We start from the raw sequence: 25,963 nt of genomic DNA, 5'->3' as shown, positions 1-25,963 counted from the left end.
TCCCATTTGTATCGAGTCATTTTATTTAAAAAGTGCCGTGTTCATCTTTTCTGTTGATCTGAGGAGGAAAGGTGGTAATCACAACTGAAAGCAGGATCAGTGAAAATGCTGCCTCTGTCTCTCTGTCTGTGTGCAGACAGCTTGACCTGCCGGTGCTTTGTTTTTCATTTAGAACGTTTGTATATTTAGCTTGAGGGACAATTTATTCTTCCATTTCTCATTACCTCCACTTGGTGGTGCTCGGCGTTTGCCTGAAAGTCTCAGAAGAGCCAGAAAAAATGAGTTAGGGAAATAAAGCAGCACTCGGTGTGAATTTGCTCTTGACAAATGCCCTTCAGTCTGAACTTGTGGGATTATTAAGATATATAAGAATGTCAGGTCTAATGCTGTCAGCGGGGCAGATGATATGTTATTAAACTACAGCACCATCATTTATTTAGAGCTGATTCAATTGCAGTTTTATTAGTTTGGCCCAAGGCTGGGCATATTAAGAGTTAATGTTGCCTCTTTGTCTTTTCTATTCTTGTAATTTTGTGTAACAGTCATCAGTTTTGGGGATTACATTTTCTGCCGCTCACTTCTCACCTCTTGTGCAGTCAGAAGACTGATGAAATTTTAAAAATTGCCTGGGGTGTGACGGGGCTACAACATGCTTCTCCCCACATGCAGCAGATTTTATACACTTGTAGGAAAGAAGCTTTCTTTTCTCTTTTTTTTTTTGAAACCCTAAAGGACAATGAGAGGCTCTCCTATTTAAATGCACGTATGGACGTAATTAAATTCACCGACTGCAACCCGGCACAGGATCATTCTGTAATGGAGCCAGGCTCTTCTAGTGCCGAAATCAATAATCATTTGCCAATTGTATCACTTCCAAGAGAACATCATTAGCAAGACCTCAGTGGAGAATTCAGCAACTTTTATCAGGATTTAGCACACAAACTGTGACATTACCCTCCGTGACTCCTGAACACAAGGCATCTAACTGGCTGAATTAGTTTACATGTTTTGCTTTTGCTACATTAATGTGCTTGGTGCGTCGTAAAAAAAAGGCAATCTAATTGTATTGATCAAACCAATCTCGGTATCTTCTGGGGGCCAAATTTAATCCTTAATGCTGCTGCTAATGCTCCAGCGTCCCCGCGCAGGAGCAGGAGAGGAACGGGAGCTTCATGATTTCACTTTTTCACTGCTTGCTGCTTGGATGGATCGATGCATTGACTACTGTGCTGAAGGTGAAATACTCAGTGTGGCCACACACACACTTATAAACACCTCTATAACACAACACAACAAATAGAACCAAGTGTAACAGCCATGCAACACTGTGAAACACATCTGACTGGATTTTCATTTTTTGTGCCCGTGTTTGTGTTGGTGTTCCATTATTTTGTATTAAAATTCATAAGATGCTGCAGTGCTATAATACATCCAATAGAATCTTGCTATTGGAATGTGTGTTATATGCTAACACAAACACACATACACACACACACACGCCTATATATATATTGTATACCTCTCTGCAGTATGACCTTATTATGCAGGACAGTGTTAATTTGTGTTGCATTATGAAGCTTTTCTTTCTGTCTTTTTACATTAATGATATGTTTCTTTTTAGTTATTCATTTCCTATCTGATCCAATAATTTAGGGTATTTAATCAGCCTCATTTAACTTGCCCAGCATTGTTCCCCCCTGATAGGACAGAAAAGAAAGATGCAGCAGAAAAGTGGAAAACTTTCAAAAGCCTGTGGTAGCAGCTAAACTGATTAATCCTTAAGTCAGATATCTCGGTATTAATAGATCAGAGAATTATTTAAAAGGGTTTCTTTTCTTTGTAAAAGAAAAAAGCCTTTTATGTAATTTAATAATTTTCAGCTTTTCAACCAGTATTGTCACATGAAGGCACTCACAAATTAGTTTCATTCACAAGATTTCTTCATTTCTACATTTAAAATGTGTAAATAACTTTAGGGAAGAAACTCGATATTTATTCTTGTGTTTTTGTTTTCCCTCTGTCAGTTCATAAACTGTATATAAAAGATGGAAATAGCCACCAGGAAGGCAACCAGTGATTTTCTGTGTCCTGTTTTTCAAACCTCAGGCCAAACATTTTCATTGTTACCAGAGTTCATGAGTGTGGGGTGGACCTGACTTAAAGATAACTATAAAAAGTCATTTGAGAGCAACTTGTCAATTGCCAGTTAGGGTCACCCTAAAACATGTCCTACTTCCTTCTAGACACTCAGAGGACCAAAAGACTTGAAACTAACAACAGATCTAAACTGTAATATTTAACTTCTTTGTCTAACCACTGGCATTACCCTTGAAATGTTGGTTTAAACCACTTTTGCATTTCACTTTTGTTGCCCATGATACTTGCTTGATTTAAATTCCGTTTTATTTATATAGCGCTAAATCACAACAACAACAGTGGCATCAAGATGCTTTATATTTTATGGTAAAGACGCTACAATAATGCAGAGAAAACAGAGAAAACCTGAAAACTTGTATGACCTCATATGAGCAAACGCTTTGGCGACTTTGGCGACTCGCTTTTAACAGGAAGAAACCTCTGGGAGGCTTAGGGAGGGGCAGGCATCTACCGTGACTGGTTGGGGTGAGGGCGGAAGACAGAGCAGTTTAAATAGAGTTCCTAGCACAGATGTTGTTATTGTATACCTAAGGTCAGTACTAGATTGGATCAGCCAGAGGGACTGTCATCACTGCTGTGAATTTTTATTTGTTGTTACAGTCACACTGGAGAAAACAGTGGTTGGAGACTGCCACATGACCTAAATTAATGGGACTGTGTTCAATGAGCTTGTAATTTCTCTACCTTTGAAATGGTTGCTTCAAAGATGGCGACCAGATCTGCGACCACTTGCAATCAGTTGGTGTCTGTAAAGCAACTTTGGTTCATGTGGCAATAAGATGGAGTCAGTCTGCTGCCAGTTTAAGACTGAATGAGGTCAAACTGTCATAAATCAGCCAAAACTGCAAATCAGTTCATGTCAACATAACAATTCATTTTATTAAACAGAATTTCAGGTTAAATACTTACATTTAGAGTCCAGCTGGAACCTCATAGATGTGAAACAAAAATCCTCAAATTCCTTCACAAATAATGACGTGATTGCTGCAGGATGCCGATCTACCTGTGAAATAACCTGGGTGCTTGCCAACCTGGCTTTAATAGTAATGCAGATGTAGTATAGATGAGTTATACTCACCAGCACAGACTGATTGCAGCATTTTGGCAACTCGTCTGCAATAAATTAGACAAGAGTTATTTACAAACCTTCCTCTGTCTGAGAGTGACTGCAGTCATCCAAATCAGATCGCAATTTGGAGACAGGTTGCCTCCCACTAGGCAACCTGTGCAACTGCTTTGCAGTCCAGAACTGATCATCCAGATGTTGAGGGTGTTGCATACTCAAGCTTGCTAAATCAGAAAAAAATAGCACCATCCTGCTTTTACACCATTTAAAAATGTTAGTGCTCAACAAATTTCTTAAGCTTCTTTCTATCTATCTATCTATCTATCTATCTATCTATCTATCTATCTATCTATCTATCTATCTATCTATCTATCTATCTATCTATCTATCTATCTATCTATCTATCTATCTATCTATCTATCTATCTATCTATCTATCTATCTATCTATCTATCTATCTGTCTATCTATCTATGTAAACTAACAAACTGCATCTCCTTAAGTACCCAAGAAAAAGACGGAAACTGTTAAATTTTCTCTTTTTTACATTTTCTGCTCAACCCTTATCAATTCATAATCATAAAGTGAAAATTTAACAACCTATGCTTCACCAAATGTGTTCTCAGTGTAGGGCTGTTTCCTCCCTGCCAAATGAGAAACAAATTAAATCATTCACTTGTTTCAGCAGCGAGCGTGTCAGTTATTTCTCTTCTCTTGAGCCCAGTGATGGAGTACTTTAGTTCTCCTTTAATCGGATATGAAAAACCTAGTAAGCCTTGAGTGCATCGGAGAGCGAGCGAGCTGCTTTTTAGGCAATGCAATATACATGATGCGTCTTGTGGGATATCTAAGGCTGAATTACGTAACCCTAAGCAGTGAGCGGTGTCTTGAAAACAACTTTAACACCCAAAGAGACTCTGCTGTTGTTTCTGGACTAGAGACAGCTTCCACAAACTGTCAGGGTTAGTGATCTTTGTACCCTTCTCTAGCAGCACGGGATTAATGTGTGGTTTTTTAATGCAGCAGAATAATCTTGCTAAATATAATCCCCATCATCCCTCCTCACATTATCAGCTCAGTCTTAACTGCAAGATAGTTTTAATTCTAGCGTAAATTACCCCCAGATTTCTTTGAGTAATTAATTCACTGACGTTCAGTTGCGTGCTCTTTATGAAGGAAGAAGCTGGAAGACGATACAGTCGCTAAAACCGCAACCTGTAAAATGTCTGAGACCCAGCAGCCTCATCCCACAGGCAGAGCATTTATTTCTCCTACATAATGCGTGGCAGTGGGTAGCTGGAATCCCAAGGCCGTTCTAATACAGAGGGACTCATCAGGATGCTGGAGAGCAAGGTGTGAAGTGTCAAAGTTGGACATAAAGCCAGCGCATGTCTGCCACGCTTCCTCTGACACCCATCCTACACCATTGGCTGTGCGAGGAGTGATTGACTGAGAGGTTGATTATGCTTTTTTCAGCCAGGTGGTTGGCAGGCAGAGAGGCGCATATCACCAGATTGCTGCATCAGCCAAAGTGTGAGGCCACAGTTTCTGGCAACAGTGCGTCTGGACGAACATCACAGGAATAATAAAAAGATGCAGGGATGTCAATCATCAGCTAAAATGTGTCTGTTTGGTTGATGATCCTTTTTTTTCTCCCTGTTTTGTTGGCAGCAGTCTCTCCATCTTCCTTCTTGTGTCATTAGAGGCTTTTGCCTTTTGAGCAATGCTGAGATGGAAGACAGGCGAGGCTGCACGAGTAAAAAAAAAACTGGAGGTTTTTTGGGTTCTTGGGGGAGACGGAGGAAGTCTTTGATGTTGGGGAGTTTTCATGGAGGCAAATAACACACTTTGATATTTTACGAACCATCTCTGCTTTTTTTTTTTTTTTTTTAAAAATGCAGGCAAAGAACGGCAGTATAAATACCACATACACAGCTACAAACACACAAATATCCGCACATATACTCTGTCAAAGTCGAGCTTCGAATTACCACCCAGCTGAAAGATTTGCCGTGATTTTTGTCTGTGGATATTTGTCTTCCACACCGCACAGTTTCTGAAAGTTGCAATTTTCCTGATGACCGATGAGCGGAAGCCTGTCCCGCTTGATTTTCAGAGGAAGATAAATTAGTGTTTGGATGAACATAAAAGGTAATGTATTCATAAAAGCTGTGATGAGTGCAGCTGTCTCTAGCATCTGACATCCAATCTGAGACAAGCCGCCCGGGGAGTCTGGACCATCCTCCGCCCTGAGTTTGTGTGTGTGTGTGTGTTACTGTGTGATGGAGTAGAATTTCATTTTTTGTGATGGAAAGCACAGTACGAGTATTTCTTAGAGTACTAAAGATTATGTGCTGCTGCTTTGATTACACTCAGAAGCCAAACATTTAAGCTAAGTATTGTGATGATTAAAGAGGGCTGTTGATCAAAATGAGCATATCTGTATCAAATATTGCTCTGATTTACTTATTTAAGCCGTGACTACGATGCAAATTTCATGAATGATGTGAAATATAATCAACAACTTGATGCTGAAATAAATTGGTTTTTTAAAATTAATTCTTTAAAAAAACACAGAATAATTTATGAAAAGCGGCATGATAGAAAATCATCAGGATTTCACACCACTTCAAAATATATAATTAGTTTGTGTTTTCTTTTTCTTTTCCATAAGATAATTGGTTGTACCTTTATATACACAATATGTGCAGGGGTTAATGCACACAGCAAAATGAAATAACTGTGCATATGGAGCAGGCTTATGCAGAATCTCCTAATCTCACACCAGGATTCAGCTGGTCCCTCCTTTTACGCCGATCAAATGCTGAAATGATGAGGTATAAAACAACCATTCTACATTGTGAGAAGTGCAAATCTTCACTGGTTTAATTACCTATTTCCCACTGAAAAGTGTATAGAAATATATTTATTACCTGAAAGAACAGTTTGGACCTTAAAACCTACTCACAGACCCGCTCTACTTGGTTTCCTTCATTGGCAAGCTCCAGCCTTGCATGGCTTCGTCGTAACCCCCTCCCCACCACCGAAATCCTCATGCGCAGCATGTCGACTCAGGTGTGGTCTGAAAGTCCAGGGGTTTGCTGATACATCAGATGTGTTTTGCTTTGCTGTGGATGCGAGGTTCATCTGGAGGCAGCCTTGGGATGAGACTTGTTATTCTCCTCAGTGAGACACGAGGCACGCGCTCTAATTAGAACACATCTCCTGGTGAGAGAGACGCCGAGGGTTTGACTACTGCTCCGATCTAATCAGCTTTCCGCCGCACTTTAGCTACTCCGCCGAAAACAGGCTCTCAACCCGCCTGACAAACGGATGCAACAACAGGGAGATGGCACTAAACAACTGTTTCTAATTTGGAGGACTTTGCTGAATTTTACTGATCTGAATCTTGAAAGGGCACCCGCCCAACGCTGTCTCACATCTTTGCCATCTTCTTCTCACTCCCTGCTGAAGACGAGTTAAAAAGGGGGCCGTGCAGGTGGCTGCTGATTTGAGCAGAGATGCAAAGTAAAAATTGGAATGTGAATAAAATAAAATAACAAATGTCTGGATGCTATTAGATTTCTCATTTTATCTGCGCATATTGCAGTTGGTGCACTCCGACAAGAGCCCATATTTAAATTACATGTCACTTGAAAGTCTGTTTTTAGTACACTTAAATTCTTCACTTCCATAGCTTCCTCTATAATGGTCTCCTACTTTGTCATCTCCACAGACTGCAGTTCTAACACTGGTCTGCAAATAGTTGTAGAACATATATCATTACGTACTTGAGACTGTGCCACAGTTGTCAGCACTTCATTTTAATTTGGCTCCTAAGCCACCGGTGAGTTCGACCACTGGGACATCCTGTCGGCTGCAGAAGTTAAACTATTCTGAAGCATTAGGAGTGAACGCGGCGCACTGCTGAATCCCTGCCTCTGCAGTGTCAGCTGCTGTCTCACTCGGATACCGAAGGAGCTCATTCCATCCCATGAGGACATCCTGAGCAAAGGACGAGGACGGCTGTGTGAATCCGTACCCTTAATTCAGTGCAGCTTAAACAGAGCGTGCACGTGCACGGCTAACAGCTTCGTATGAAAACAACTGCAATATTAAGGTTTCAGGGGGGAGGACTCCTTTGGAAATAATCCTTCCCCTCTTCTTAGTTCCACACTCATTAAAAATCCAAAGGGATGGATGTTTGAAGCTACATTAAGCAACCGTGGCTTCAGCAGGAGACGAACCACATTACATGACATCTGCACAAAGAACATCACTGTGACATTTCGCTGCTTAGACTCGGCCTTCAGCCCGCTGTCTTAATTCTGTCTAGTTATTCTTTGGTGCATTAGAGGAAAGCGTTCCTGTTTAGATTTTCGTCCCTACATTAAAAACAGCACTGCTGCTTTTAGCCTTAATCAATATCAGATCACCAAATTATTACAGCAAATACTCTAAGCCTCTTCCTACAACTCTCCTTGGAGAGCAGGAGATAAAAAAGAACATGGTGCGTCTACGCCTGTCCTTGAAGTCTTGTTATTAGTCTGAGCAATAACTAGTGCTTATCAACAGCGCGTTGACGTATTTACCGACCCCTTCAGCTCCTTCAGGTATTTTGAGTGTTTAATAATTACCAGGAAGCTCCGCGGGGGGGATGGAGTGATTTGAAATCTGCTATAGAGGGTGGGAAAAATAACAACTGTTTGATCACCCAGCACATTAAACATAACCTTGCTTTATGATTTGTTTGAAAACTCTCTGTTTTACAGCAACAAGACAGAAATATTAATCAACATGATATTCACTCATCAGTTTTAACAAATACTCATTAAGCTTAACAAGCGCCCCATTAGCTCGAGTGCAAATAGGTCACATCGTAGTGCTCCGAAATGCAAAGGATTTCGTGATTTGCATGGACTGGGTCCTGGGGGATTTCCTTTTGGAAAAGAAAAGCTGTGTGTGTGTGTGTGTGTGTGTGTGTGTGTGTGTGTGTGTGTGTGTGTGCGTGTGTGTGTGTGTGTGTCTGTGTGAGAGCAAGTGTGGGAGAGAAAGAAGAAGAAGAGATCTGACCTGCAAGCATTCTCCGGAGAGCCGTTTTTGCTAGCAGGGTCTAATCAGAGTCTGGCTGATGCTGGTTCTAGGGATTGCTTTCCTCCAGCCCTCAAGCCTAATTAGGACCCCTGTGTAACATATAGAGTTGCTGCTCACAGTGACGACTGGATAGACGCTCACCTGTGCGTGCTCTTTAAGCCACAGAAATGAGTCGCTTGCAAGCATGATGACAAGAGATGCGCCGGAGGTGGTGCAGCCACACCGGCTACTCCCCCACCTGGAGGTCGTGTGAGTTTAATGAATGTTAGGACAGGCAGAGGCGGCTGTGAGGAGAGAGAGAGAAAGACAGAGAGAGAGAAAGGCAGTCGTCTGGGTTGGGAGAGGGGGGGTCACAGAGAGTGGAGCATCTTTCATGTCTTTTTTTTTTTCTTTTAACAATGCACTGTGACCATTTGCAGAAGCGGTAAGGAATGAGGAGAATGACAGTTGTAACATATAGTGAAGATAAAAACATGTTCCCTAAGCTCAGTTTTCTGGATTTTCTCATGTCAAACACCAGGAAATCTTCAAAGGATACACTGTTAAATGCAAATTTCATGAGTGCTTCAGATGAAGCATTCAAACAGATAAAAGTATCTGGCTTCTTCTGAGGTATGTAGATAGAGGAGCAGTGAGGTCTATATATTCGCTGGGTGCGAAAACTGTTATTAATGAGGATTAGTTCTTGATGATCCTATATGTCTAACTTGTGATATTAAAAGAAACACATAAAATGGTGAAGAAGTAGCTGTTTATGAGCTTGTCAGCCGAACTCTCTGTCTAGAGTACTGTGCAAAAGCCAACCCTCATTTATTTATATTTAGCTGGGAAAATGGGAATTAGGGGCAGTGATTTACTGAAACATGGAAATATAGGCATAAGCAGAGATGTCTGGACACATTTTCTATCAGGATGGTCCCACAGGGCTTTAGTAACTTCGAGGTCCGACCTCTGAGGAGGCCAATCCATGCCTAATAGTGTCCCATTGTGTGTTTTTCTGTCCAGGTATGATTTTACTGCATTGGCAGTTTGGGATTGGGATCACTGTCATGCTGTTGCAATCAGATGTTTTCTAGATTGTATTTGATTGGATGGCGGCTCAAAATTGTACTTTCCTATTTTCATAATTCTGTCAATTTTGACAAGATCTCCAACACCACCAGCTGAAGTGCAGCTCCAACCGTGACAGTGCAATACTCACTGTTCTGCCTCTCTCCTGACCTCCTCCATACATTTTTAAGACAATTTGAAAAATGTTAAAATTTCAGGTCTTCACTCCATCAGAGCTGTTGCAACTGATTTTCAATGTGGTTATAGTGTAATTTGGCACAGCTCAGCCTTTTCCCCTTGTTTCTCTTCCTTAAGAATGGCTTCTTGACAGTCACCCTTCGACTGAGACCTTTTCTGATGAGTGAACAGTAGATGGATCAACTGAAGGTCCAGATGCACCTCTCAGGTCCTGTGTCTGGTCTTTGCTGTGTTTCTTTCTCCTTGTTAAGGACCTAACTGCACATAACATCACTTCTTTGTTTGTTCTCCACTACTTTGTTTGTCCTCAGACTTATTTTTGACCACTTTTTAGCTAAAAGTTGTTTAGGAATCACCTTGTTGGTGCAAAAACACTATTTTTCCCTGGCAACCTGTTAAGTTTAGCATTTTGCAAAGATTTTCCTAAAGGAATGTGACAGGCTGCTGGTAACAGAGTGCCTAAAGATGCAATTTAAAATTGGTTCTTTGCTAAGTTATGATTCAACACAACACAGTTTAATGTCTTGAGTTTGGTGCCTCTTTTAATGCTTGAATGATTCACAGGTCAGTGTTAAGGGACAAGCAAACAACTTTGCTCTGAAAATCTTGAGGAGTGATTCGCCTTTAAAACATTTTATACATGTTATAGTTGTTTGAATGTAATTGTGATGTTAAAAAAACATCATATTAATTGTATGATCATGTCAAAATAAACTAGAGCCAATAACTGAAACCAAAACAGACTAGATGGCAGTATTTGTGCTGATCAATAACAAACAACAAAATCAAGACAAGCAGTAAATAACCAGCCAGCCATGAACAAAACATTTGGTTTGATCCCAAATCACTTTGGAGAGTCTCGATAAAACCTATATTCATTTTCTATCATCATGTGACTCATGGTATTTTTCTCTGTTACAGACATGTCTTTTTCCTTTCTACATCTTTAAGCACTGATGATGGATACACCAGTAGGATTGGGTAACTGTTTCCTCCATTTAGGTTCAAAACAGTTTGATGCCAGGAAGGCACCCAGTGATGCAAAACGATCAACAACGCCCCTCAAATGCATTCAAACTACAGTAACAAGCCTGTTTTGTTAACGTAGAAAGTAGAGTTATCTTTTTGTTAAAATGCGGGGAGCAAAAGTAAAACACTGACAGACAAATAAATAGTCAAAGTAAAAATACCTGAAAAGTACAATAAAGCTTTGATTATCCTCTGTTGCAGATGCAGACAGCTGGAGACCTGAAGACCGGGTAATCATTCCAGATATACTTCTTTGAAGTCTGCCGCCTGAGCGGATGCATGGTCGGCGCATTGTAATGTAAATTCTCCACAGGTCACAAAAACAGGCGGGCATGCGGATGTCCGCTCACTGTCTGATGTCAAACTTTACGTCACTCAGACCTGAATGGGTTCTAGCGAACACACTGACAGCAAAAGTATAATCAAGGCTTAAGAAAGTATTTGTACTTGATTATTTTCCCACCTCTGCATGGTGAGCTACATAGCTCCACTTCATGTCTCCGAACTCTTAAACTATTGAAAACCCAACTGTGTATACTGGGTTTTATAGAACATTTATAATGTCTTCTCTAAAGTTTTGCTAATGCCTTTTGTTTTCCTCTCATTTTATGTATTTTTAGTATGTGGTGAGACTGCATCTTTAATTTGATTATTTAAAAAAAAATCTGTGCCCATAAAGAAACACATTTCTGTGATGCACCGTGCAACTGTAGTTTCGAAAGGTGTACTGAAAGTAGTAATAGTTTAAGTTGTTACTACAATTCTGATTTTTCAGTGATTTAAAAATCGCATACTTAGATGTATCTGCTTATATTTTTTCATTGCGACAGAAACAGACGGATTTTCTAACATTTGTTATTTATAGTTATTTATTTACTCATTTACGTTTTGTCTGACTGCGCTTATTGGTGTTTTATTTTGCAGAGTGCCCTCTAGTGGACAAACTGTGCAACAATGACGCTCATAACATGGTTGAAAGGCGTTCCTCTTGTCTCTTCTTTACTTTAAAAGTTTTATGTATAAATGCAGGCAGCTATAGATCAGTAAATATCTGATATCGATCGGTAATATCGGTTCACTGATAAATTGGGCTGTAGTTGTTTGCAGTGTCCAGTTTCCAGTCAGATCCACTCCTCAGGAAGTACAAGTTGAAGTTTCAAAATAAGACTTCACTAATCTGGATGATGTCACTATCTTTTGTCCATCTTTTACATACAGCCTATGACTGCACCACCCTATTTTTCTGCCTTGTAATCGGTTGATAACATTATTGGGAGATTACTTTTGTCAGCTCCCTTATTCACAACAAGTTCCCACAGTTTTACACTGGATGCCCTTCCTCACACAACCCCAAGAAGATCTCTGTCTCCTCCCAAGATTAGACAGGGGATCTTTTGCTTTTTAGGCAAATGTAAACCACCACACTATGTAGCACCTCGGTTGATAACATGAAAAACAAGTAAAGATAGTTATTCCCATACAGCTAGTCTTCTTCCCTTCCACTAAGATATAGATAATGGCACAGTTAATGCAACAGTAAGGATAGATTGCCACACACAAGACCCACAATATTGTGCTTTGTGATATGGAACCTGAACACCTCATCATACATTACACAGTGCTTCAAATCATACTCACTGTTCATGTATTACAAAGTGTTTTTTTCCTTTATTTTGCAGCAGTGTATCAATCTGGCTCAAGCTCAGACAGTCTGGCGTTAGTATTCATAGCGTGTAGCCAAATCCAAACTTTTCACTGCAATCTTGTGACATGCAGCCCCGGAATCTATTTGATAACCCGCCACGAATAGGTGTTCCCTGCTTTGTCTTTGAAAAGTGATTGAAATTCCTCACACCTACACCCACTCATGCGCCTACCACCACAGAGGCACACAACAAACCTTACAGAATGCAATAAACCTCAAAGGATGGTGCTCTAAAACATAACTGTACAAACTAGATGTGAAAAGGGGGAATGTGGGGGGCAAGAGCCGTGTGAATTTTCCATGTTTGGTGTGTTGTTTTCGAAACATCGAGCAAAAGCAGAAAATAGGATGTTTTTTTGGGTTTTTTTACAAAATGCAATTTATCAAGGTACAGCATGTTGTTTAGAAGCAACAGAATTAATAATCTCATAAATTGTGCTTCCGTTTCATTTAATGAAGTTTATGAACAAGCATTGTGGTTAACGCAGTGATTAAATACTTCTGCAACAAAAACATAAACCAGGATTTGGAAACAAAGCACAGAGTACAGAGTGAAATGCTCGTTACAGCACATATCTGATTCATGTCGGAAAGAATGGAAGAAAATATCTTTCACCTTTTGAAAAAAAAAAAATGAAGAGTAAGTAATATCAGGTGGTTCATACTTGCCTTATGGCTTTACATTTTGGATTTACCGCCACAGTGGTGCAGCTTAATTCTCTTCTCCCTGAAGACTTCACTGACATTTTCCAAGGGCTTGCTTTCAAACTCTACTTTGATTAGTCAAGCAGATTTTAAAAGGAACTAATCCCCTTCCCTTCGAATTTTCTCTCTTTTTTTTATGAAGCAGTCAGCAATAAAGTCAGCAATAATACAGAGTAACACAAACGGAAATCTGAAAATGATGCCTATATCTGGCAACAAACAGGGTGCTGATGCTGGTAACTGATCATTACAAGTGCAAAAGCAATGTCGTCTTAGATTTTACTCTGTTCATTAGAGTCACTTCAAAGGAAAGTACTGCCTCGGCTGCTTTGCTCAGAAATTGTCTAGAGACTGCTGATAGTTAGCTATTCACTTTAGCCTTGACACATTACTGAAGGCAAACCGCTTTTAAAAGAACATTTGTGGAATAGCTAAGTCTTTCCAGCACCACGTAAACATACATCTCGAACCTCTACTCCCACTTAAAGTCGTGCCCCACCATTTCATAGAACTTGACATTATAAGGTCGATAGAAGTCTCGCAGTTGCTCAATAGCGTCTCGGTCTATCTGCACATGAGTCCTCCCCTTTGACTTGCCAAGGCAGCGGGGTGAGCCGCTGCTCTCCGGCTTTTTAAGGCAGGGAAAACCCTTGGTGCGGTTGAAATAGAAGTGTTTGTCGGTGACGATGCGTTTCAGCCCAAGAAAGTCCTGCACCCGAGCCATCTCCCCTGCTGGGTCTGTGATGAGACGCTCTCCGCTCACAAAATGGATCTGAGCCAGAGGGAAGTAGTGGAGCCAGTTTTCAAGGTGCAAAGCATACAAGCCGATCCGAATGGCGTTCCAGGACATGTCAACGACTCCCAGGCTCTGATTCCTGAAGGCCAGGTCCTGGAAGCTCGGCAGGTCCGGCGTTTTGGATAACGTCTGAGTGTAGTCCGATATTGCTCGAGTGACGGGGTCTCGCACCACCACTATGAGCTTGGTGTCTTGGGACATGGTAGAAATCCGGTGTGGTGTCTCTTTTGTCACAAAGTAGCTCGGTGTCTTCTCCATTGTGATTTGGCTTTCAAGAGTTCTTGGCATTAAACCTCTGAATGAAAGATGAAAACACAGAATAGACGTTTCTCATTTACATTCATGTTAATTTAGGATTTCTTTTAAAAAATACTAAACATTTGAGCGCTTAAGCAACCTTAAAAGCTAACAGGTTCAGAAGCAAAGGTCACAATGTCCTTCCATTTCATTTGTCAAAGTAAAGAAAAAAATCTATGTAACATATCTATTTAGGGCAGGATTACACAAGTGAGTTGTAAAGGCATAAAGCTTCGGTTTGGCCATGAACTCAATTTCTTGATGAAAATCATAATAGGAGCACTGAAGCAAAGTTGTAGTAGTCTGTTGTCACTGGAGACTTGTCTCACAGACAGCTCTCCTGTGCATCAGGCCTGCATGTTTCAGGAGTAATAAATCACCACGAATGCAAACAGAACACGTATAGCAGCGACTCTGTTCGGTGACTTCTGGGTCTTCAAACTAGGCCATTCTTTACAGAGGTGATATGAACAAGCAGGGCTTCGCTGAGAAAAACTTGAAGATTGATTGGAAGTTCTCGAGGAGGGAGCTGTTAATGATTATTTTCATTGTCAATGAATTTGCTAATCTTTATTTCACTTCTGTTTTTTCCCCAACTAATCCATTTCAGAACCTGTATTTTTTCCAGTGGTCACCAGGGTGACTTCTCTCTTTTTATTATTAACAGTCTATAAGATTCAAATTTGATTCAAAACCTTAGCAAATATTTTCCGATCAGTTATATGACTAGTTTTCACTCTTCATTGCTGTGGCGCATTTACATTAAACAAAAATCTGATAAAGGATCTTTTTGGTGTGGATTTGGTGCAATTTCCTCAATTTTTCAGTCAGAGCAACTCCTTGCTTGTCAAGATGGCATCAAAAAGCCAGTGGGTGTTATCATGTTGTCTACATCCATCTTTTATATACAGTTTATGGTTCTGTTAAGGGGCTTCTTTCAAACCATCCATTTAAGTGATCTGAGGTTGTATTTATTCTATCATTAGCTGCAATTTTTCAAAGAATGTTAAAATCTAAAAAACAAAAATAAATAAATAAATGGCAATAATACTAACAAGCTCGTGGACATATGACAACATCAAAATTGACAGCAAATTTGTCTCAGCTGTAGAGACATGGTCAACCAAGCCACCATCTGATGCTTAGTAAGATCACTTCAGACATCTTTATTCCTCCTTCTTGTTATTTTTGCCTTTGCATAGACATTGAAAAAAACATGTATGTGGCACAATCAATTAGCAAATTCAAGGTGACAGTCCACACCGTTCATTCTGATCTATGAACGAATGTTTACAAGGAAGCTTCCGGGAAGCAGCTGTTTTATTTTGAAAGCAATCGGCATCTGACCTTTTCTCAACGGCTTTGACAGCTGACAATCAACCTGCAGTAATGGGCGAGGGTTCACATCTGGAAGACACATCTCTGAGATAAAAGGGCTTCAACTGCCAACCATTGTGAAGAGTGCCAATTAGTGGAGATACTTTGAGTCTGTAATTATTATATAATACTACTGATACACATCCCTCCTGCAGCTTACATGACAGTCTATCATTAACATGAAATGCTCTTGAAAGAACTGGGGGATAAATACGAGAGCGCATCTCTGCGTAATTGCTCGTCTGTTACTGTATGCATGTGAGTGTGTGTTTTTTTTTTTCATTTTATCATCAGCTAAACTTGTGTTTGCATACATATGCTTCCTCTAAATCTGTGTAATTATGTGCATGTTTAATTTATGGCTATTCGGTTTGATCATCAGTCAATCAAAGCAGTTTGTTAGGGATGCACTTTGTTCCTCCGCCAGGGTGAGAGCTGAGGATGTAGGTGATCAGTACAGTTTGATCACCAGTCAGAAAGATTACCCCCCCCCCCAACCACACACACACACACACACACACACACACCACCCCCCAATAAACTACCAAGGTGAAAATCATGAAACTTGGAGAATTGGTGGGGCACGGGCAAAGGAAGAACCCATTAAATTTTGGAGCAGATTTGAATCGCTTCCTTTTAACTTGTGAAATGGAGCACTGACCTTGGCTGAGGATGCGCTGTCTGAGTGCCCCTTCTAGTTTAAGGTGCCTTGGGTAGCATTTGAAAAATCAATAAATAATTCCCTTTCATGGCTGTCATGTTTAAATATTATAATAAACAAACAAGACTACAGCTGAGATGTCTAGGAGTTACAGCGGGCATGCAGGACGCTGTTTGCACTGCTCGCCTCCAGAGGTTGGATTTTATGAGAAATTTGATGAACTGCTCTACAGTATGTCAAAAAAAGAAGAAAAAGGAGAGAGAGAGAGTGCCACTCTCCTGCCAGTATAAACACAGCACATTCCTCAAAACTTCCCTGCAATAAAGCTTGAAGTCAGTCAATAAACTGCAGAAAACACATCCAGCATGTTTACCCAGCTCCAAGTCTGATATACACAAAGCACCAAAACAGAGGGTTCATAATCATCACTGATTTTTTTAAGGTAAGCAGATGATTTGACATTCTATTATTAGATTATATTGTCTCTTTCCCACCATGATTCCTTACCTTTTCAATTTTTTTTCCTCTATAGGAAATGTAAGTAAATATTAACCACTGCAGAAATTAGAGGGGGGGGGGGGGGGCAGATTCAGTCATAAAACAGAAGAAAATGAGGCGCTACACCGCTTACCTGAATTCCACTGTAATTCCCTATGTACCATGTGAAGGCACACGGTTATATTGGCCTGCAATCGTTATGACCTTTTAGAAAACGAAGCTGGAAATATAGTGTATCATTCTCCATAATTTACTATCATTAACATTTAGTTTGGTGGGAGAGAAACGGCCTAATCAGATATGCAGAATTATGCAAGCACAGCTGACTAGAAGCCACAAATTTCCAGACACACTGGCGGGTCTCTGCGGGAGCAGCAGCCACGAGAAAAGGCTGCTCTTTGACCAGTTTCTAGATTACATAAACTAGTTAAATTAGTTAAGCTAAAACCACTTAAACCAAGAATCTTAAAGTCAGATATTGTGCAGTAAAAGCTGACTGAAGTCTAATCTGATGTCATGTCCTACTTATTACTATGATTTCTGATAAATTGCGGGATTTGTGGGGCAGATGGACACGCACCTGCACAGGTGAGACACAAGTTGTCTTACCTGTACCACTCCAGGCCTCTGTCATAGTTCCTGTCGAAGAAGTGTGTTTCGGTTCCCGCCGCGCGCACATCCGGATGTATTCTTATGAACTCCAGGACGGCTCTCGTGCCTCCCTTTTTCACACCGACTATGATGGCATTTGGTAACTTTTTATTGCCGAACTTTAAATTGCTCATAGGCGGGCTGGGCGTGCCGTTCCCGGCGGTGTGATGAGCGAAATGGGGTTTTTGGTCGGCTTTCAACCGAGACGCCTCAACAGTGCTCAACCTCGCGTCCGACGGTAAAAGGCAGGAGAGGGATTTCTGAAGGCGCCTTTTGGCTCCATCTGCTCGCTGACAGCTGGGCGTCGGATCACCTGACGTTTGCATGATGGCACCGTCAGGGAATAGAGCGCAGTAGAATAAATATGAAAGGAAAAGGGATAACAAGCAGATGGACGTTCCTCTGAGCCGGTGTGAGAAGGGGAGAAGTCGACCGAAGAGGAGCACGCATGCCATCTCTCCATGAGTATGAACAGTGCATGATTTTTTTAATTGATTTTTGCGTTCAGTCCTTTTATGATTGTCTTAGTGGCTCCACGGGCTTTAAAGAAGAAAAACAGCAGACTTCAAGTCTGTTACCACAGTCCATCTGAGTCCCATCGTTTCAGCTCCTTACCTGAAAAGGTATCTTTCCCTGCGCACCGAGTTGCGAAGCCATCCTATTTTAAAACTCCTGGACGCGTCCGTGGCCATCACGCATGGATGCAAAAGCTGTGCGCGCTCTCTGGCAACTTGAGCGGACTGTCAGCTCCAAACCGACTGAGCGACAGAAAAATATTTCTACACAGTGACGTCACGGTGTCTTTGCATTAAAAATGGTAAAAAAAAGAAAAAGAAAAAAAAGAAAAAAGATAAAAAGTATTCATCTGTCTCCACTTGCTCATCTCACTTTACCTTTTATCACGCTTCATACTAACATCTAAGCTCCGAGTCGACTCTTTGTTCATTTAAAGGTAAACATACAGAATGTTTGTAAGTATTAATATTTGAAGCACTTTATTAACGTAAAGTGAAACATTTTTGTTAATAAAATTAATAGTATTAGAGCTGATTTACACCAACACACCAGAAAACACGAGAGTAAAAATATCTTTAAATATCTATAATTTAACACTTCAAGACCCAGCAAGCTTTGCTCTTCCTGTTGGACCAATCACAGCACTGGTTCAATCTTTTCTGATGAGGTTAAATTTAAACACACTGAACACAGTTTTTTTTTTCTCGTTTTTTTTTTTTCATTTTTTTATGGTTCATGACCTTAAAACTGTATCCAGTCAGCAGAGAGGTTGGATAAAATCAACTCTCTAAATGTCCCAATGTGAGAATTTACTTCACACTCCATTACTGGGAAAATTAATCACCACCTACTAATGATCAGTTTCACTTTTAAGTTAAAAAAGGACTATGTGATGAGAACTTTTCATTATTTGCTGACATTTTTTATGTGAAAATAATTTATTCAATAATCAAAATCAACTTCATAATGAGTTGTTGTTGCACACAACATTTAACTTTAAATACAATGAAATGTGTATTTCTATTTGAATAAGGTTTCATAACTGCATTAACAAACACATCATCCTCAGACAAAACCACACCTGCTGCTGACAAAAATAAACGCCTACACAAGTGTGCCTGATTATCACTGCTTTCAACTCATACTGGTGACTCAAACAGGTAATTTTCCACCAGAAAACGTTATTTTGTGAGCGATTAGTGATCATAACTTTAGTAATATACAAAACAAATGGCCAGAAGTTTTGAGCTTGGCTGGTTAAAATTGCAAGAAACCTCCCTGGGGTGAAATACCAAATACCAGCAGGCCTAATATATCCTGTGTGATATTTGAATCTAATTAAGTAATATCCACCATAAAAACAAATTACCAAATAAAACAACTGATGTCTTATAACTATTCTGGTCTTCATTCATTTGATAAAGCATGATCCAACTTGTCATGCCATCTGAACTTTCGTGTTGTGTCCTGAATTCCCAATTAAACGTTTCCTTACATTAGCACAAACTGGCTGTAGAGGTGGGCAGATTGATCCAAATTGATACCAACGCTGATATTTGTATCAGCTCGATACTAGCATGAGTGGATCGATACTTTGTATCCATCCTCTAAGTTAAGTATGTAGCCTTTTTGTGTTGACTGTCAGGCCTATTTTATTTATAGCCTATAGCACACTGTAAAAACAGAAGTTGACCCAGACACATTTACATTTCAGGTCTCAACAAACAAATAAACCCTACTTTCAAAATACATGAAAAGCTGAAAAGGTGTTTTTTATTGTGTTAACTAATTATTGTGAAAAGTCAACATCACAGTGATTTAGTGATCATTAAAATGTGTTCAGAATTTGCAAATTCATGATGATTTATGCCATAAATCATAACAACTACTCTCCCATACATAAGCTGCCTTCATAGGTTAAAAGTATCGGTATCGATATTGGTATCAACAATACTGTCCCTATATTTACTTGGTATGGGATCGATACCAATATTTGCAGTATCACACATGTTGTAAGACTGGACTTTCTGTGGTCTCAGGGCCTCTTTGGACTGGTTTAGTTGTCCACTTTGCTCTTTGTATTGTTTTCCAGCTTCTATATCAGTAGTCTTGTTCCTGATCTTGTTAGACCTCCCCTCTCCTTGTAGCAGAAGGAGGCATTAAAGCATCGTTGTGTGGTCATACACTTCCTGATGACAAAAACAAATGCAGACAAGCTCACAGTGGAAAGAGAAGAGGATGAAAGCTCCCCGGACTGCAGAGACGCATGGGGAGGAGTTGAGGTGTCACAGTGGTGCTCCTGCGGGTGTCTGCGCCCAATCTGAGAAGCCTCTGATTAAAGAATGATTTATAGGGGCTGGTTGGAGAGACCCGCTTAGCAATCCGTCTAGTGAATGAGATTTTTCCTCAGGAAGAGGGCGGGTAAATCAAACCTCGGGGCGAGAAGCCTGCTACGCTCAGCGATGGGGCGCAGTGATTAAATGTTATAATCACCTCTGCCGCGTGTACAGCTTGACTTTTCAGTGGAACAATCAAAAATATTGTGGAGGAAAATCAGTTTAACCTCAGTTTCATTTACTGAACATACGGTTTATCTTGTTCTAGCTCATTACAGAGAAGGACACAACCTTTTTTTTGACTGATATAAACTATGACAGAAGTGCAATGTGGAACAATCTAGTCAGTGCCATTTTTTTTAGGAAAAAAAAAGATATGAGAGACCACCCGGGCTTTCCAGGAGCAAATTTAAAAGTGAGACATTCCCCTCCTTAGCCGTTCAGTTTAACTAAGACTCATATTTAGATTTGAGATTCGAGAGAGAGCGGTGGGGGTGTCAGGCTTGACAGCATGAGTCATGATCTATGTTTAGGGAATGAATGATGTGTCTGTAAATGCACAACATATTTCTTAAAGTGTTTGATTGTCTTTGGGAGCTCACTGAATACGGGTGCCAATGACCACTCACTCCATCAGCGGCACGGCTCATTTGTCAGAGGCAAGCGAAGCCTGGAGGGAGGGTTCGTCGGCTTGTCCTGACTCCGATCAGACACTGGGGGAAGATACAGATGAGCCAGGCAACTTTATATTACAGATGGTTGAAGAATCACTCCCACAGTTTCCGTTCACACCCTCTTTGGAAAAAAAATGCACACACAGAACTGTTTTGTTAAGTGACAAACATGTAGTCACACAGTGTTGCTTGTATATCAGGAGGCCAATTAACAACATTTTTATCTTCTTTTTTAATATACGGCTTGAAAGAAATGATTTATTCTTGATTTCAGACGTGCAAATTTCCATTCTGAACACAGCTGAAGGACTGATTCCAGATTTTTAGCGGGTGGCATCATGCACTGCAACTGGCCCGGTGTATTTTTGTGTCTTCAAATTCCCTTCTTTTTCAACATACCCTTTTTAAGGGTTAAAAAGGGCATCCAGTTTTCTCCAGCTGTCAAATATATAAGGATCACTGGATAACATTTCTACATGACATCTATTTCCTTTCAGCATGCCCAGCAATGACACAACACTGACACCTGTCGGCCAGACTTTGGCATTACATGACACAAAGTGCGTCATAACAGATAAGATCGCAAGTGAAAACGAAAGCAGGTCCTCAGCGTCAGGTTCCTGTATCAGAGGCTAGCAGGGAACGGAAGAACAACAACATGAATAAAAGTAAGTTTAACTGCTTATATATATATGAATTCTACTCAGAAATATGTTACTACCACCAAGGAGCTTGAATAAATTGTTTTATAGAATATATGTGTGAAAGTGAAACTACAATACTGTGCAAAAGTCTTGGGCCTCCCCGTTTCTTTAATTTTGTTCCAAAGAACTGTAATTTCATGTATTTTATTTTTTGGTCTTAAGTGGTCTTAAGCCATAACTCTCTCTTTTGACGTTAGCTGCTTTTCACTCATTTTCAGTCCAGTCTTTGTAGCTGACCATTTGGAAAGCTTTGTTTATGCCACCTAACACCGACCTATTAGCACTAGCAAGCATTAACAAGGCACCTAACTCAAGAGACGTACTGGTGTTATGCGAACACGTAAAGAAAGCAAAGCAAATAAATTAATTGTATCTTGTTAATAGGTGCCTGTTACAAAACACAGCATTTGTTCCCATTTTGTTAATTTAATCCTTGAAACACGCCCAAGATAAATCAGCTTAAACAGCATAAAATGGCATTTTTGCACCAACTATGTGACTGCCTAAAAACTTGTTACATGAGGAAATTGGACAAGTGGAGGACAAAAGAATATGTGGCAAAACCTATATACAATAGGAAGATGAACAGTATCTGAAAGTCATACCTTTAAAACAGGAAAAAAAAATCCAGCCAAGACCTGACACATGACCTGAGAGATCCATCTGGCTCCTCAGTTGTTCCATCTACTCTTAGCTATCAAGAATTCTTAAGGAAGGGAAATAGAGAAAAAAAAAAGGCTGAGGTATGCTAAATTACTGAAGAACTGGACTGAAAATCAGCTGCAACAGGTCTAATGGAGTGATGAATCCAAATGTTACGGCCCTAGCAGGGCCTCCTCCTGAAGTTGCCTGTGTGGGTGTGTCCTACCGTCTCATGCCTTAGGTGCCACCTTTTTCTTTTGTACAGGTGACTCACATCAGCAACTAAAGGTATTTAAGCCCAGAGAAAGGTGAGCTCTGGTGCCAGAGAGGTGTGTGTTTGGTGGCTGCAGCTAGTGAGCTGTATTTTGTGATTGCTTGCTCCTGCCCGGTGGAGAGGAGTGTGTTTGGTCACTAAACTCTTCTTTGCTTTTCAGTTAACTTACCGATGCCTGAGTTTTTGTTTGTTTCCTTAAATGGTGATAGCGGCTTGCCCGTCTCTTTTAGTTGAGTTATTAATAGAAACTTTAATAAAACTCTTTAATTTAACAATTTTGCCTCCATCTCCTTTTTCTGACCCGGACACTTTTTGTTACTTTCCCTCATCACCTGGACCCCTTTTAGGGGAACGTAACACCACATTTGAAATTTTTGGTTCAAATCATGGAGGAGGTCAGGAGGCAAGGCAAGGCAAGTTTATTTCTATAGCACAATTCAACAACAAGGTGATTCAAAGTGCTTTACAGAGACATTAAAAAAAGAAGAAGCATGATTTAAAATTGAAAAGGAGGTGAAACAGTGAGTTGTATCTATTTATCTGTAAAGCATGGTGGAGGCGCTGTCATGATTTAGGGCTGCGTTTCAGCCACTGGTGTTGGGGGTCTTGTCAAATGATGCAATTATAATTGTAGAAAAGTGTCATCAGATTTTGATCCACCATCTGGAAAGCACTGATTTAAAACAGCTTCATTTTTCAGTACAATAATGATCCCAAACACCGCCTATGTAGTAAAGGCACATTAGAAAATACACTACTACAATACTCCAAAGAAAAATACACATTAGAGCAGCATCAGTCATGGATTGGCCTTCCGAGAGCCTGGACCTCAACATTATTGAAGCAGTGTGGGATCATCTTTGCAGAGAACAGAAAAAACACAGAAACATCCAAAGAAGAGCTTTGAATGTCCTTCAAGAAGTCTGGAGAACTATTTAACTAGTCTAAATACTGTAGTTGTACAAATGAAGAGAAAGCTGACTAGAGTTCAGACTTTGTTGCAGAATAATGGCGGTCATACCAAATATTGACTTTCAAGCTTGTTACAATTATATTTATGTACTGTATTTCCAGTTATCTTTGCCTATGTTACAATAAATTCTTCCACTTATTTATTTTTTTCCTTGCTTTTGCATAATTTCATCTTGAAAAGTGAAAAGTCAAACAAAAGATTAAATTAAGTATAAGAGTTGTGTATACTTTTGAGACTCCCTGATCTCTGGGATCCTAGACTAGAACAACAGGGCCGTGAATAATCTGAACTCTGATGCTATTCATTTTTTTCTTCCAACAGAAAAAGTAAAAATTTATTCACATGTTGATGGACAGACGATGGGCTCTCATGTTGATTTTCTCAAAAAACTCTTCAAACGAGGAGCAATACAAGAGGAGTTCGCTGATAAGAGTGAGGCTGTTATTGTCTTCGTTCCCATTGTCAGTCGTTTGGAGACTGACATAAATTCAGCTTTATCAAACATCTCAGGTAAACACACCACAATCTATGATAAGTTTTTTGTTTGTTTTGGTATTTTTTCTGCACGTTACCACTCGTGTTTTCTGTTTGTCTGTCTCAAAGGAGGTAAAAAGGTGGTCGTGGTGGCCTTGCATCACACCTATGACCGAAACTACACTGTGCCACATAACCGAAAGATGGACGACAAACTTGTTGTTAACTGTTTGTTTTATGAGAAGAAAGGACTTCTGTCATGTCCTTGCAACAAAAAGGCAAGGAAGATGGTCTGCGAAGAGGTAATTACACAAGTTACGTTGTTTTTTTCAGTAAAAAGTGCTGGATAAACAGATACAAATAAACATGGATTCATCTGGATTCGCATCATTTTTACATGTATTGGTCAACAATAATACAGACCAGACTATACTGGCATCTTCACACTGGCTCGGTGTGCCAGGTGGTCAGTATGTTGTTGTATGTTCACGCTCACAGGCAGAAGTGGAAACAGCAGTTTCCTCCAGATGTTTTCTGTAATATGAGCCAAATAATCTAATCTTGCATATAAGATCTTCCCGTTTGGAATATTTGAACAGTGCAGTCAGATCAAAGTTCTGATATTCCAAATTACACATATCCGATGGGAACACTCTCACTGCCTGCAGTAATTTCAGCAGTATTAGTTGTAGTTTAATTTACCCTGTACTAACTGCAATGCATTCATTATTTATTTATTTTTTGCAGCTGAACCTCCCAGGAAAATGGTGGCAAAGAAACAAATCAAAAAAAGATCATCAAAAAAAAAAGACCACAAAATCAGGAAAAAAAGAGAAGACAAAAAGTGAAAACAAGCAAAAAAAATCTGCATAAAATGAAATAATTGCTTTGACACTTCCTCTAGGACTGATGTTTGTAAAATGCTTACTCAGCTTCGGTCCGATTGTACTATATTATTAATGAGTCTGCATGAATTGAATTGCTCATTATTTATGCTTTTTCCTTTCCATTGTGGCTGATCAATTAGCTTATTTGTTGCTCTGTTACTAAACAAAACAGTGTAGTGTGACTCATGACACATTCTGCTCATTCAAATGTACAGATAGGTTGCATCACATGTAGCCCTATCATGGCTTAATAAAGGAATTTTGTGATCCAGGCTTAAACTGATTCTGTTGTCATCTATCAGACTTCCTCATTTACAGTACACAAGGCTAATGTCAACATGCTAGCATGTCCAAAAACATTATGTTAAAGTGCTTGATGGACGTTTAGTCGAAATCATTGTATTCATATATTAGCTGATGAAATAAGCTAAATTCAAAATGTGAATACTGTCCATTCAAAAACTCTTGAGATTTGTAAACCTAGTGGTGAGGTAAAGATAAGGAGGAAACAGAAGAGAATAAGATTTTACCCTCTTAGAACCATTTATATTTAATACAATGATTGATTTGAACTGTATTTTTAATAGCTTCACTTTGTAGGATTTAAGGTTGGACTTGACATGAGCTTTGTAATGTTACACTTGTTGGTTATAAAAGTATTAAAATTGCTTTTAATTTTTTATCTACAAAATTACAAAAGCAAATTTTCCAGTGTTTGTATTTCTATAGTAATATAGTATATTTAATCACCTGTTTCCTTCAAGCACAATCACCTACTGGCTGTGAATGCATCAGACTACCACCAGTTCCTAAATCACATCAAAGTCCAGGGAGCTGACAGGAAAAGACAGAAATATACATCGTCATGCCTCCTGTGTAATGTCTGGAAACGTCCAGGTTGCATTGCATGTGTACATGTCTGCTTTTCCGGCTTAGGTTTCTGCAGCAGTGACTTTGCAGCCTTTGACTTCTCTTCCGCTCTTCCCTTTGACTGAGGAAGCTTTAATGATAAAGATGTGTAGCAGAATAAGAATGACTTGCTGAAGTGTGCAACATTTGCCGACGCTTGGCACACGCTGGACACTGATATCCCCTGGGACATCTTGTAAATCATATGCTGATCTGTTTGATGGTCTGGCTTTGTGTGTTGCTGACTTTGTTGATTCACGGAGGCCTTGCATAGTAATAATCTGCTCGCGGA

At 39.9% G+C, this 25,963-nt stretch overlaps 1 protein-coding gene and 1 long non-coding RNA gene across 2 annotated transcripts; one reads left to right on the top strand and one right to left on the bottom strand.

The window, feature by feature from the left end:
• Nucleotides 1–12,767: 12,767 nt before the first annotated feature.
• LOC134632638 (heparan sulfate glucosamine 3-O-sulfotransferase 2-like) lies at nt 12,768–18,004 on the bottom strand. The gene is made up of 2 exons (XM_063481361.1): nt 17,241–18,004; nt 12,768–14,093 (listed from the first exon to the last, which is right to left on the bottom strand). The coding sequence occupies exons 1-2, from the start codon at nt 17,735–17,737 to the stop codon at nt 13,475–13,477; spliced, it is 1,116 nt and encodes a 371-aa protein (XP_063337431.1). The 5' UTR covers nt 17,738–18,004; the 3' UTR covers nt 12,768–13,474.
• A 3,390-nt stretch (nt 18,005–21,394) lies between these two features.
• On the top strand, nt 21,395–23,832 carry LOC134632640 (uncharacterized). Its single transcript, XR_010573785.1, has 3 exons — nt 21,395–21,476; nt 22,420–22,841; nt 23,723–23,832. It is a non-coding gene; the product is annotated as an uncharacterized LOC134632640 (long non-coding RNA).
• The last annotated feature ends 2,131 nt before the right edge of the window (nt 23,833–25,963 follow it).

Source organism: Pelmatolapia mariae, linkage group LG8 (assembly GCF_036321145.2).
Source record: "Pelmatolapia mariae isolate MD_Pm_ZW linkage group LG8, Pm_UMD_F_2, whole genome shotgun sequence".
Classification (NCBI taxonomy): domain Eukaryota; kingdom Metazoa; phylum Chordata; class Actinopteri; order Cichliformes; family Cichlidae; genus Pelmatolapia; species Pelmatolapia mariae.
This window is presented reverse-complemented; position numbering and strand designations above follow the sequence as displayed.

Coding starts and splice junctions, on each gene's coding strand:
- LOC134632638 (XM_063481361.1), bottom strand. CDS start 17,737: ATGGCATGCGTGCTCCTCTTCGGTCGACTTCTCCCCTTCTCACACCGG. Junction 14,094..17,240: donor AGAGGCCTGGAGTGGTACAG/GTAAGACAACTT, acceptor TCTTTCATTCAG/AGGTTTAATGCCAAGAACTC.